The sequence below is a fragment of the Ctenocephalides felis genome, unplaced genomic scaffold (assembly GCF_003426905.1).
Source record: "Ctenocephalides felis isolate EL2017-DRISC unplaced genomic scaffold, ASM342690v1 CF-g0.4_SCAFFOLD_01170, whole genome shotgun sequence".
Classification (NCBI taxonomy): Eukaryota; Metazoa; Arthropoda; class Insecta; order Siphonaptera; family Pulicidae; genus Ctenocephalides; species Ctenocephalides felis.
In genome coordinates this window covers 63,014,690-63,027,481 of record NW_020537324.1, presented here as the reverse complement: position 1 = coordinate 63,027,481, position 12,792 = coordinate 63,014,690, and the positions used below count along the sequence as shown (strand labels likewise).

The 12,792-nt window shown below is 33.5% G+C and overlaps 1 protein-coding gene across 1 annotated transcript in view; it reads left to right on the top strand.

Annotated features, from left to right (window-relative positions):
* LOC113365642 (tyrosine-protein phosphatase Lar-like) overlaps positions 1–12,792 on the top strand; it is a 108,376-nt gene that overhangs the window by 90,261 nt on the left and 5,323 nt on the right. The window contains exons 15-32 of the mRNA XM_026607151.1: positions 3,279–3,418; positions 4,206–4,316; positions 5,023–5,284; positions 5,478–5,602; positions 6,968–7,163; positions 7,386–7,590; positions 7,878–8,076; positions 8,205–8,312; positions 8,377–8,652; positions 8,760–9,052; positions 9,235–9,458; positions 9,550–9,827; positions 9,973–10,151; positions 10,362–10,566; positions 10,639–11,430; positions 11,505–11,615; positions 11,691–11,860; positions 11,941–12,076. Coding sequence (XP_026462936.1) covers positions 3,279–3,418; positions 4,206–4,316; positions 5,023–5,284; positions 5,478–5,602; positions 6,968–7,163; positions 7,386–7,590; positions 7,878–8,076; positions 8,205–8,312; positions 8,377–8,652; positions 8,760–9,052; positions 9,235–9,458; positions 9,550–9,827; positions 9,973–10,151; positions 10,362–10,566; positions 10,639–11,430; positions 11,505–11,615; positions 11,691–11,860; positions 11,941–12,076 — 4,010 coding nt within the window. The remainder of the gene's footprint in view (positions 1–3,278; positions 3,419–4,205; positions 4,317–5,022; positions 5,285–5,477; positions 5,603–6,967; positions 7,164–7,385; positions 7,591–7,877; positions 8,077–8,204; positions 8,313–8,376; positions 8,653–8,759; positions 9,053–9,234; positions 9,459–9,549; positions 9,828–9,972; positions 10,152–10,361; positions 10,567–10,638; positions 11,431–11,504; positions 11,616–11,690; positions 11,861–11,940; positions 12,077–12,792) is intronic.

The following is a 12,792-nucleotide window of genomic DNA, read 5'->3' as shown; positions in this document are numbered from 1 at the left end:
CTATGGATTTATAGTATTGCTGTTTTGATATTTTTGTTTAAAATCAATTGGTATGTTTACAACAGCTTAGAAACTCTAACAGACGCTTAGCATTTCTAAACTTTTGTAAAACTCAGGTACACTATATTTTCCGTCGTACGATGCAAGAATTTTTGCGTGCGATGACGATTTTTGAAACAAATTTTTGCCATATGTGATAAGTGACAATCCTGATATATTTTTGATGAATTTTTGAAATGTTTGATTTTTGTGAAAACCTGTTTTGAATTTTTATACTGACTGTCGTTCTTCGATATTTTTTCAATATTACCTCTCGAACCCGCCAACTCTCGCCGATCATTTGGATATACTTTTGGCACAGCCGGGAGGAGTAAGTATCGCCGTGTCGCTTTCGTGTGTTGTTATCCTTTTTTGCGTTAGTTGAATCCCAAAAGACGATATCTCTGTTTTTGAGAATACGTCTCGAAAAAGTTTTGTATTATGTTTTTAGCTGTTGGCAGAATAAAACTGCCACGTCATGTTTATTTTTCAATTTTACTCTGTTTGCGCGTTCGATTTTGTTTGGTTTTTATTCTTTCCAAAAGTGTAAACTGTTGATAGAGTCGTGGTTGCCCATAGATCTTGAATTTGTTGATAGTTGTTGAAAATGGCATTACAAACCGGGTAATGAATAATTTAACTATTAAAGTACAAGACTGTGAATTTATATTTTAGCGACAAAATTTCTTATATATAAGGTGACCATACGCCCCGATTTTTGGCCGGGACAGTCCCGGTTTTATTATATAACGGGTGGTCCATCTAGTGGTCCTAGTGATCTAGTGATCTTACGGTTTAGATATTTCTGTAAAGAAAATATATAAAGTATTATACATCGTTAGAAAGGTCTCAAAATTCTTAATTTTTTTCCCATATATCGCAACTTCGAATTCCGCACGGTGTGGCCTACAGGCAAGTTGTTATCGATAAATTCCAATTTTTAAATGGGCCACCCTATATAAGGTGACCTTGTGTCCCGATGTTTCTCAAAGCAATATTTATCCTGGATTATACCGGTTATTCAAAAAGTATAAAATTGAATTAAATTTTTGCAGTTACTTGCAAATAAAATTACAATCATTCATCAAATATTTGCAATGTCAACGAGTATGTTTTTATGAAACAATACGTTATGAATGAGAAAATTTCCGAATGCAACATTCCAAATGCGAGTAACTTTAACGTTAATAATTTCGAACCTTTTTATTTGCAATTTTACCATAATTAGCAAAAATCATGAGGACGACCTTTTGAACATTTGAATTTTGACTAAGTAAGTCAATTACGAAGAAAATTGAATAGAATTATATAGAAGGCTTAAAAACGGAGAAAACGTATATGTACATGAAAAATATAACATAATGATTCCTACTAAAAGTCAGTAATTCTGCATAAAAATGGATTTGTTTAAAAAAAAGTTTTTTATTGCATCCTCAAATAATTGAATAGCATTTGTTATCAAAATTATATTCAAGTATCATAACAACAATTTGCCGTCCCGGTTTTGGCCTAAAAATATGGTCACCTTATATACTCGTATATATATGTGATCCTTTATTTTTCAATTTTATCCGGCTATAAAAGAGTGAATCGATATGACACCTAATATACTTTATATATTTTAACCCTTCCGACTACCTGTGTGTACGAGTGTCGCCTTTAAACGGCATCAGCATAACGATCGACGTCATTGACTGTTTTGATATTTATCACTCTGAGTTAATTTATTGAGTATTCTAATTTATTATTGAAAATTTCAGGTTTTTTCCAGGTTTAATTTTTAGTTTTTAAATACATTTATATTGATAATGATTTTTATCCTTAAAATACGTTGTTTTTTGCGGCTTGCTGTTCCGTACAGCAGTGTCACTTCTGCGGAAAACACTCACGTAGTGAAAGGGTTAAAATCAATTTGCGATCTTATTTAATTATTTCTGTAAAATATATTATGCAAGCACTTACTTTATAATTTCTTTACCTACCAAAAATATTACACATTTCGAATATAATAATTAATGCCAATAATTGGTTTGATCAGCAGTTTGCACTAAGGTGCAGCTTCAAACTCAACTCGAAAATTTACAAAATTATTTTCCAAAAAAATTTCAAAGAAAATTGTATACCTATATCTGAATAATATATATCTCAGTTCGAAGCTACACCTCCATTTTCTTCTTTCTAACATTTGCTGTGCTAGTGATATTTTTTAACATGATCATGTTTTTCAAAATAATCGATTATTTAAATTTTTATTTCTAAATCTCAATGCATCCGTAGCCAAGGTAAAAAACATTAAACCAACGAATTATTAACTCAGAAACGAAATAAAATTTTATTGATTATTTATAGTTAATTAAATTTTATAAATTAGAAATTTTGGTAAATTTTCAATCTTAGGATACAATAGTGCATGGTTATATTATTATTTAGTTTAAGTATAAGTAAATTTAAATCGAAGTAAAATTAGTTATCATATTGAATGCAACTGTTCATAATATTATAAATGTTTAAATATATAAATAATTTGTTAAATGTTACCAAAAGTGAGCAGTACAGGTATGTGTAGAGAGTAAATTTAAAAAAATGTATCTTGTTATTCTTATTCGAATTTATTTGTTATCCTACGAAAAATATTTTCGTGTTGGTATTCAAATGTCACGAAGCGTTTGTACTGTGTAAATAATGAATATGGATTTAGGAGGATTTGAAAATTCGACGATTTTATTATTTTTGTTATTATTTATAAGTGAATTGAGAAGTAGATGTGCATTTGATACGTTATGTCCAAAAATGGTTGTTTATGGATTTGTACAGATAATGTTCATAAACAATCGGTTTTGTGAGATAAATGATCACACGTAATACTGATGAAAAATATCTTATTTATTTTTTTAAATATATTCCTAAATGGTACATTTTTTTAGATGATTTATTATTGGAGCCACTGCAACATTTTTGAGACTATCAATAGCCTCGTTTGCACTATTACGCTCTAAGATTTCTGCATAAGTCTTTTAAACACTGTTCGAAAGTAAATTATAATTTTTATCAATAATTTTATTATCATTACGTGGTCGATCATGTATGCATGAGGTGCGCACAGGTATCCCCAAGCACATTATTTACAAATATATGCCAAGGAATACCTAAGCGTTTCGTTCGCGTGCAAGTTGTAAATCTTAAAATAAATGAATCCGAGATTAGTGCATTTTCTGATTTGCCCCATGATCAAATAACAGTGCCTGGTGAGCCCCAAGAAGTCAAAGTGACCCCATTGAATTCCACGTCCATACATGTCGTTTGGCGCCCGCCTCTGGAAAAGGATCGTAATGGTGTTATTAGAGGGTATCACGTTCATGTCCAAGAGGTTAAAGAAGAGGTAATAAAAATTTAATAATTACCATATATTAATTATTTGAAGTTGAAAAATTATTTATAAAATAATAAGATACAAGTCGGCTCTACCATAGTCGTACTCTGCAATATTTTGCCTAATATTTTTTAAATTATATCATTCAGTACTTTTTTTTTGAGTAAGTACACGTTTACAACTGGAAAGTTATCCAACTTTGTGAAATAGTCGTAATTACAAAATTATTCTAATTTTTTGACTCAATTGTAAGATTTTTATGTCAAGGATATGGTTCTTACATTTTTTCCGCAATACTGTTTATTTACCTATATAACTTATTTTGCAATTGTATCAACCTATTTAAATCATAGAACTTTGTTATATTATGTCAGTAGCCTTTTCATAATTTTCCTGTGCAAAAATTTTTACGAGTTTAAAAAAAAGCATTTTCTGGATTTGTTTGATTGTTACGAAGTTATAATAGATAAATACAATTTTCTAAAATATTTGCGCAAATGTGAATATAACAAGTGGGCCTTACCAGTAACCGGTATATTTTCATGAATAATTTTATCTCAATTTTAGCGCCCAGAATTTTATGTAATTTTATGAGTATATTCGTTATATTTCAAGATTATTATTTTATTATGTGTTAATAATTATGTTCGACTTTGTAACTAATACCTAAGAGATAGTTTATTTCAGACTGAATTCTAAATATCGTATGAGTTGATCTCATACTCAACTCTTTAGTAGGCTGTAGGTGATAGGTAATTATAATTTAATAATCTGAATATTTCTGAAAATATTTTAGGGTAAAACACAGAATCTGCTCAACGATCCTATGAGATTTGATGTTTTGGATGGCGCCGCGTTGGAACTAAACGTCACTGGACTTCAACCTGATTCTAGATACAGTGTTCAGGTTTACATTTGTTATAAATTATATTATTTAGCATGCAAAATATTTACAAATCATAATTTCAGTATTAAGATCAGTCTATTTTTTATTATAATATATTCAATTTCTATAACTGTAAGATTAAAATATTGTCAAATGCATCTTCTTATAGGTGCTCTATGTAACAGTCATCGAATTAGTAAATTGAATTAATTAAAACTAAAAATTCAAACTTAGTAAGCACCGAGCATCGGGAGCCTTCTGAAATCCACATAAATTCCATATGGGTGTCACAGCACTGAAGGCACGCTTGTGGACCTCGAAGTAAAAATCGAAATTATTATGCTTAAAAGATTAGTGAATTAGAAATATTAAACTTTGACTAGTATTTCGGCCAAGATCTCAAATTTGAGTCGAGGACGTTGTATCTTATTTTTTACTTTCAATCTGAATTATTAAATATTTTTGTCAATATCATTCGCAAATTGAAAATACATTAAAATAACTGAAAAGTAAAGATTTGTAAAGTTTACGAAATATGTTAGAATTAAAAGATATGTTGTATCATCTGGTATTCATCTCCAATATCGTCGAAGCCTACAAGCTTATATTAATCGTAATTTGTGTAAAAATAACCCTGATGAAAAACAGATAGATCTTGTTTTGAACAGGTTCAAAAATATTTTTGATTTAACATTTTCGACATCATTTTATCCATTATTTACCTCAGGTGGCAGCTTTGACTCGCAAAGGTGACGGCGATCGCAGTCCTCCAGTCATGGTACGGACCCCAGGAGGCGTTCCTCACAGACCTCATGTTACTTTGAAGGTAATCGAAAGAGAACCATCAGTAACTGTAGAATTGGAATGGAGTAAACCTTCTCAGACCTACGGAGAACTTAGAGGCTATCGATTGAGACATGGTGTAAGAGACCAACCACCACTAAAAGAGGAACACATCAATGGTGGACAAATCACGGCCAGGAGAATAGGTGTGATAAATTAAATTAAGGAAACTTGACTTAGAGAAACAACAAATATATTCATACTTGTGATGAAAATCCAATATAATATTTAATAGGAATGAATTTCTAGTTATTTAAAGTATCATGATATCTTCTAAATCTCAAATTTCTACAAATTTACTGGTACTACTTATACTAATTATTCATGTTTCTCTAAAAGGTGATCTCGAACGAGGCGTAGAATATGAATTTCGTGTAGCTGGTCGAAATGCCATTGGAGTCGGACAAGAGGCGGTAAAATATTACTCAACACCAGAAGGAGCTCCTGATGGACCACCGACAGAGGTAACATCCTTATCTATGGGTAACATATTCATTTCGAATCTACTATATTTGAATTATCTGATTATATTCGAATTCTACTCATATGTACACATTTGTATGAGTATTTTTTGATAATAAAGTTTATGAATGTCGAATGAATATTTATATACTTACTGAACAAATGTTGACTTTTGTAGACATTACTCGTCGGTTTTTCTTATTATTATTTAGGGCGTATTGTTAATTACGCAAACTCATTTTTTTAAATATTTTGGTGTTATCATTTGAGGTCGATATTATTCAACCCCTAGATTTATTTCAATTTATCACGATTTCAACAAAAGTTGTTACGTAGTTACTCACCGGTAAGCTCACAGTCTTCAACGTGTTAAACGCTGTCTAGTCATTATAATAATTTTATTTTATTTTAAGGATGATATAAAACATTTTGCCTACACGAACCGTGAAAAGTTATTAGATTTCTATTATATACAGTCGGTCAAGTAAGAGCGTGGCCGGGTTAATTTATAAAAATAATTATTTTATGAAACTTTAATATTTATATATGCATTGTATACGTTAAAAGCAAGGATGCAATTTTGGTCAATATGTGTCCAGTCACCACCGGAGTCGACAATTGGCTGGCATCTCCGACGCCTGCTTTTTACTAATTTAACGGATTATTTTAGTCCGACGGCTCGTATTTTAATTTAACGGCTCGATGAGGGCAGTACGTGCTCATATAGAACTTTCATCAGTGAAAATGACAATTTCAAAATCTCTAACAATATTTTCATGTGCTCAAGCGGAAAAGAAGCACATGTTTTTCAGTCGTCAGAGGCTTCCCCGTTGTGTTGCGCCATTTCAGATCATGAATACGAAGAAAGATTTAGATAGTTTTGTAGATATTTTTGTAGATATTTCTAAATATTTTGCCATTAATTTTGCTCGTCCTTGCTGCAGTGTTAAAGCAGGATTCCGCAAATACCCATTCACTGTTCTTTTTTCTTCTTTTTCATTTGAACCACGTCCTGATAAATCATCGACTTTTTTAGCAACTTTATATAGGCGTATAAAATTCTGTACAAATGCCTTCAACTTTCTCATATGTTTAGCAGCAGCTGATTGCAACATTTGGGTACCTTTTAGGTGAATGCAAAAGGGAGCAGCCTCGTAGTGCGACGCGTAACCTAGCACTCATGGCGTTTAACGTAATTTTTTCTCAAAAGATCAACTGCAACTAAACTTTTTTTGACAATGCATCAAGGACAAAGCTTTACTTCATCGGCTCACGAAAGAATTAGACCGAAATCTTTCATTAACTGTCGTTAAAGTCGGCCACGCTCTTACTTGACCGACTGTATTATTAAATTATTCTTTATCTAGGTAAAAGTTCGATTCCAAACACCTGATTCCATAGTGGTGCGCTGGTTGCCACCAACTCGCGAACATCGAAATGGCCGTATTGTTCGATATGATGCCCAGCTCAGGCGCAAATCCGATGGTTCCGTGGCAGCAGAAAATACCGCAAATATTACCGCTGGAAGTAATGTGGACGAAGGAGCCAGAGTTGTCTTTGGAGGTAAAGGATTGTTTATAATAAAACTATTGATATGCTTCTGTGTAATCGGAAATGATATTAACACCTTGTATTCCAATCATAAAATGTAATACACATTGATTAAAACCTTACAATTGATTAGATCATTATAATCTATTCCTAATGTATTAACCAAGGTATCTACCAAGGTAAATTGCAGTATTCGGTTATGGTAATGTATGAAATAATTGATATTATTCCCAGGTTTGGAAGAAAATACTGAATATCTAATCCGTGTAAGAGCTCATACAAGTCGTGGAGCAGGTCCTTATTGCGCAGATGTGTCTGCAAGGACGGAACGTGATTTAGGAAGAGCTCCAATGTCTGTTCAAGCGGTTGCAACTTCTGATTCAAGCGCCGAAGTATGGTGGGAAGGCGTTCCATCTCGTGGAAAAGTTGTTGGTTACAGGTAAATATCATAAAGTTTTTATTTGGAACTGAAAAAGAAAACAAGGAAAACAAGTTTAGGCTTTATATGAAGATATGCCCAATACACATTTCAAGGTACTACTCTGACAAGAGTTGCTCTAAAATCACAGGGAAAACTTGCATACTATAGAGATACCAAATTAAAATTCAATGTATCACCCCAAGCTCCATAATATTTACATACTATTGTTTCAATTGAATATTCTATATTCAATTTAATATTAACCAATGACTGAAAAAAACAATTAATGTTCTTATTTTTTTCAGGGTGTTCTACGCAATGGCTGCAGCAACAGCTTCTATGGATGCAGGTTCTGATTTGGACGAATGGCAACATAAAGATGTAGCACGTACAGAATCTGCGGATTTAGTAAATTTGGAAAAATATGCCACATATCGTGTGGCTGTAGCGGCCAGAACTTCAGATGGTGGTCTTTGGAGACTGTCGGAAAAAGTCAATGTTAAGGTAAATTTAAAATCAAGGTTATTAATTACTAGTATAAATCAAGGCAGCTCAAAGGTCTATTGACCATGGGTATTGATGTGATATATACTGCAATGTTCTGATCTAATTTGTTATTTATGCTGTTTCAGGTTAAACCAGAAGATGTGCCGTTAGATTTAAGAGCGCACGACGTCAGCACTCATTCGATGACTTTATCTTGGTCTCCGCCAATTCGCCTAAACCCTGTAAATTATAAGGTAATAATAAACAAAGGAAACAAAATGCATTACATTTTTGCATATATTATGTTTTATTATTTAGGTATCATTCGACGCCGTCAAAGAATTCGTTGATTCACAAGGTTTCACCCGATCTCAAACTGTGCCAAGGCGCGAAGTAGTATTACCTGCTCATGCCAAAAATCATATGATAGACGAATTGTCACCATTCACAACGTATTGTGTCAATGTAAGTGCCGTACCAAATGATTACCAGTACCGACCACCTGCTAGAATTACTGTTACTACACAAATGGCTGCACCACAACCTATGGTCAAACCTGATTTTTACGGTGTCGTTAATGGAGAAGAAATACAGGTACGAAATGGAATACAGGAGAAATAGATCTATAAAATATAATCACTAGAGATATGGATATGAGAATTTAATCTTGTGTTATTATAAATATGGTGATTTTTGTTTAGGTCATATTACCACAAGCTTCTGAAGAGTATGGTCCAATATCTCATTATTACCTAATTGTTGTACCTGAAGACGAATCATTGGCTCACAAACATCCTGATCAATTTTTGACGGACGAAATGATTGCTGGAGCTAAAATGGTGAATAATAATGGTGCACCTGGCACATCAGCATCTATGGCCAAAGCATCACTTCTGGACGCACCTTATATTGCTGCGAAATTTCCTCAACGCAATATTCCTTATACTTTCCATCTTGGCAGTGGTGATATTTATGATGGATTCACAAATAGAAGGTGATCTACACGTGACTATACATCAGATTATTACCTTTAATAATTATGTACTTGAACAAACAATTTTGAACGTAATTGCTCTCAATTCATTGCAATTATTTTTTTCTATTTTATTTATTACTTTATAATAAATTGTTAATGCAAATTACTAAATACCCTTCAATTAATATTTATTCCATCAGATTGGAGCGAGATAGACGTTACCGTATTTTTGTACGAGCTGTTGTGGACACTCCCCAAAAGCACTTATATACCTCATCGCCATTTTCTGAGTATTTATCACTCAGTATGCGCGAAGTACCTCCAGGTGACCCACCTCGTAGACCAGACCCCAATGCACCAGGAGGTGACCCAGACGTATCTGTTAATCGCAACACCGAAGAAGCAGGTCTTGTTTGGATAGTAGGTGAGTAAAATAATTATTATACACAATTTCCACTATTTTGTTGAAAGTTTTAAATTATTATGCAAAATTACTATTTCTATTATTTCTTCAGGTCCAAGTATAGCAGCGCTATTATTATCCGCTTGTCTGGTGCTGGTCTTCTTAGCAAGACGACGCAATAGACCATGCAAGGCACCTGATCAGGCTGCAGTTACTCGTCCACTCATGGCCGCCGATTTGGGAGCAGGACCAACACCACAAGATCCAGTTGAAATGAGAAGATTAAACTTCCAAACTCCCGCTATGATGTCACATCCTCCAATACCCATTTCCGAATTGGCCGATCATATTGAACGCCTTAAAGCTAATGACAATCTCAAATTTGCACAGGTGAATGATAAAGGATTTTTTTGTTTCATCATTATTAAATTAAAAGAGCAATATTTTGTCTTTCAATTACCTTCGTAATATCACATTTAAGTTGTAAATATGAATAAAATAGAAAATGTATTAAACCAATAATTCAATTATTCAGGAATATGAAAGTATCGAAACAGGACAAACATTCACTTGGGATCACTCTAATATGGAAGTTAATAAACCTAAAAATCGGTATGCTAACGTAATCGCTTATGATCACAGTCGTGTTATCCTGCAACCAACTGAATCCCGAGGTGGAGATTACATTAATGCAAATTACTGTGACGGATACAGGTAAATAATTAGAAACTTTTAATTTTATATATTAATGAAAGTACAGAATTTTGTTCCTTTGTTTTTGCCAGTTGTGACAGAGTTTTTTCATAATACCAATACCTAGACTAGACAAAAACATTCTGAAGATAACATTATTTTTATCTTGTTTCTATTATATGGATATTGTGATATAGCTTTTAGTTATATTTTACTAAATTATTGTTTTAGGCGCAACAATGCTTATGTAGCAACCCAAGGTCCTTTACAAGAAACAGCTTCAGATTTCTGGCGAATGTGTTGGGAGTTGCGATGTGCAACTATTGTGATGATGACCCGACTTGAAGAACGAGCGCGTATAAAGTGTGACCAATATTGGCCGACTAGGGGTTCAGACGTTTATGGCCAAATGACTGTCACTACAGTTGACGTACAAGTAATAAATAACCAAATATGGAATTAATAGATTTTTTTCAATGCTCTAATAAATTTTGTTTTTTTTTTGCAGGAACTTGCAGCTTATTGCATTCGAACATTCCAAATCCAGCGTACAGGCGCTACAGAACGACGTGAAATTAAGCAACTCCAGTTCACAGCTTGGCCCGACCATGGCGTACCTGATCATCCAGCACCATTCCTACAATTTTTGCGTCGTGTCCGTGCTTTAACACCAGCTGACTGTGGCCCAGTCGTGGTACACTGCTCCGCCGGTGTTGGTCGAACAGGTTGCTTTATTGTAATCGATTCCATGCTTGAACGTTTACGTCACGAAAAAACTGTTGATATTTACGGCCATGTTACCTGCCTACGAGCTCAGCGTAACTATATGGTACAAACAGAAGATCAGTATGTTTTCATACACGATGCACTTCTTGAGGCGATCGTCTGCGGTAACACAGAGATACCAGCCCGTGGTTTACATGCCCACATACAGCGCCTGATGCGAACAGAGCCAGGAGAGTCTGTCACTGGCATGGAATTGGAGTTCAAACGATTATCATGCACAAAATCTACGGATGCATCACGATTCGTTACTGCCAATTTACCATGCAATAAACACAAAAATCGTCTAATCCATATTCTTCCCTATGAGAGTTCTCGGGTTTGTCTGACACCTTTACGCGGGGTCGAGGGCTCTGATTACATAAATGCGAGTTTTATGGACGGCTATAGATACCGGAGCGCTTATATTGCAGCTCAAGGTCCTTTGCCAGAAACTGCGGACGATTTGTGGAGAATGCTCTGGGAACACAATTCGACGATAGTCGTGATGCTAACAAAACTCAAAGAAATGGGAAGAGTAAGTTGACTGCTGTTATATAATATACCTATACTGGTTTAACTTCTGATTTTAATTCCATTGTAATTCAATAGGAAAAATGTGCTCAATACTGGCCATCTGACCGATCTGTTCGATATCAATGTTTTGTTGTAGACCCTATTGCTGAATATAATATGCCACAATATATATTAAGGGAATTCAAGGTAACTTATTAATTTTAGTGTGTATAATTAAACTTAAAGAAATCCAAAATATAACTTATTTTAAACTAAAATTAGGTCACCGACGCAAGAGATGGTTCCTCTAAGACAGTAAGGCAGTTCCAATTCATTGACTGGCCTGAACAGGGCGTACCTAAAAGCGGAGAAGGTTTTATCGATTTTATTGGACAAGTTCATAAAACTAAGGAACAATTTGGACAAGACGGACCCATCACAGTACATTGCAGGTATATATACGAACTATAATAAGTTTTATTATTTTAATGATGACTTTTAGGGTTTATTTTACGTTTTATGTAAATTTCAGTGCTGGTGTCGGTCGAACTGGCGTTTTCATTACATTGAGTATTGTATTAGAGCGAATGCAATATGAAGGTGTTTTAGATGTTTTCCAAACGGTGCGAGTTCTACGAGCTCAACGACCTGCCATGGTACAAACTGAGGTAAGTGGCAAAAATTTATTGGGGATATTATTGATTTTGAGATGTTATATAACCCATAAAGTGTTAGATTTTTCTGAAAATATAAGTGGTTGTTTAACATACAAAACTTTATACGGTATTAAAGCGTCGCTGGTAAAAGTCTTACAATTTTCGGTAAAATAGCAAATTCTCAGAAAAATGTATACACACGCTTAGCAATTTACATATCATTTTATTTTTGCCAAATGGGGTAACCGACCAACAATTTCCGAAAAAATGCCAGAAAACTGTTGGTTAAAAATGTTTTCAAATTTCAAACATAAATTAAATATTTTTCTTCACTAGAAATTCATACTAGAAATGTGCAAAATTTAAATTTTAGTTTTAGAGATTGCTATTACTTTATTATGGTTTATTTTTATATCTGTATATATATACATATATATATATATATATATATATATATATATATATATATACATAGCTGGGCATTAACTCGTTAATCCGTTAATCGTTAATTAACGAAGTTAACATTTTGATTAACGGATTAACTTTTAAGTTAACTTTTAAAAATGTTAACGGACACGTTAACTTCCGTTAAAATGCGAGAAGTCCGTTAATCGTTAATCCAATGCCTACTATTTACCGCACGGCACAGCTTTAGCCAATGCCTTATTAAACGGCATAGAGAAAAGATTTGGACTACTCCTGAATGATGAACAGTGCCAACTTGCCGC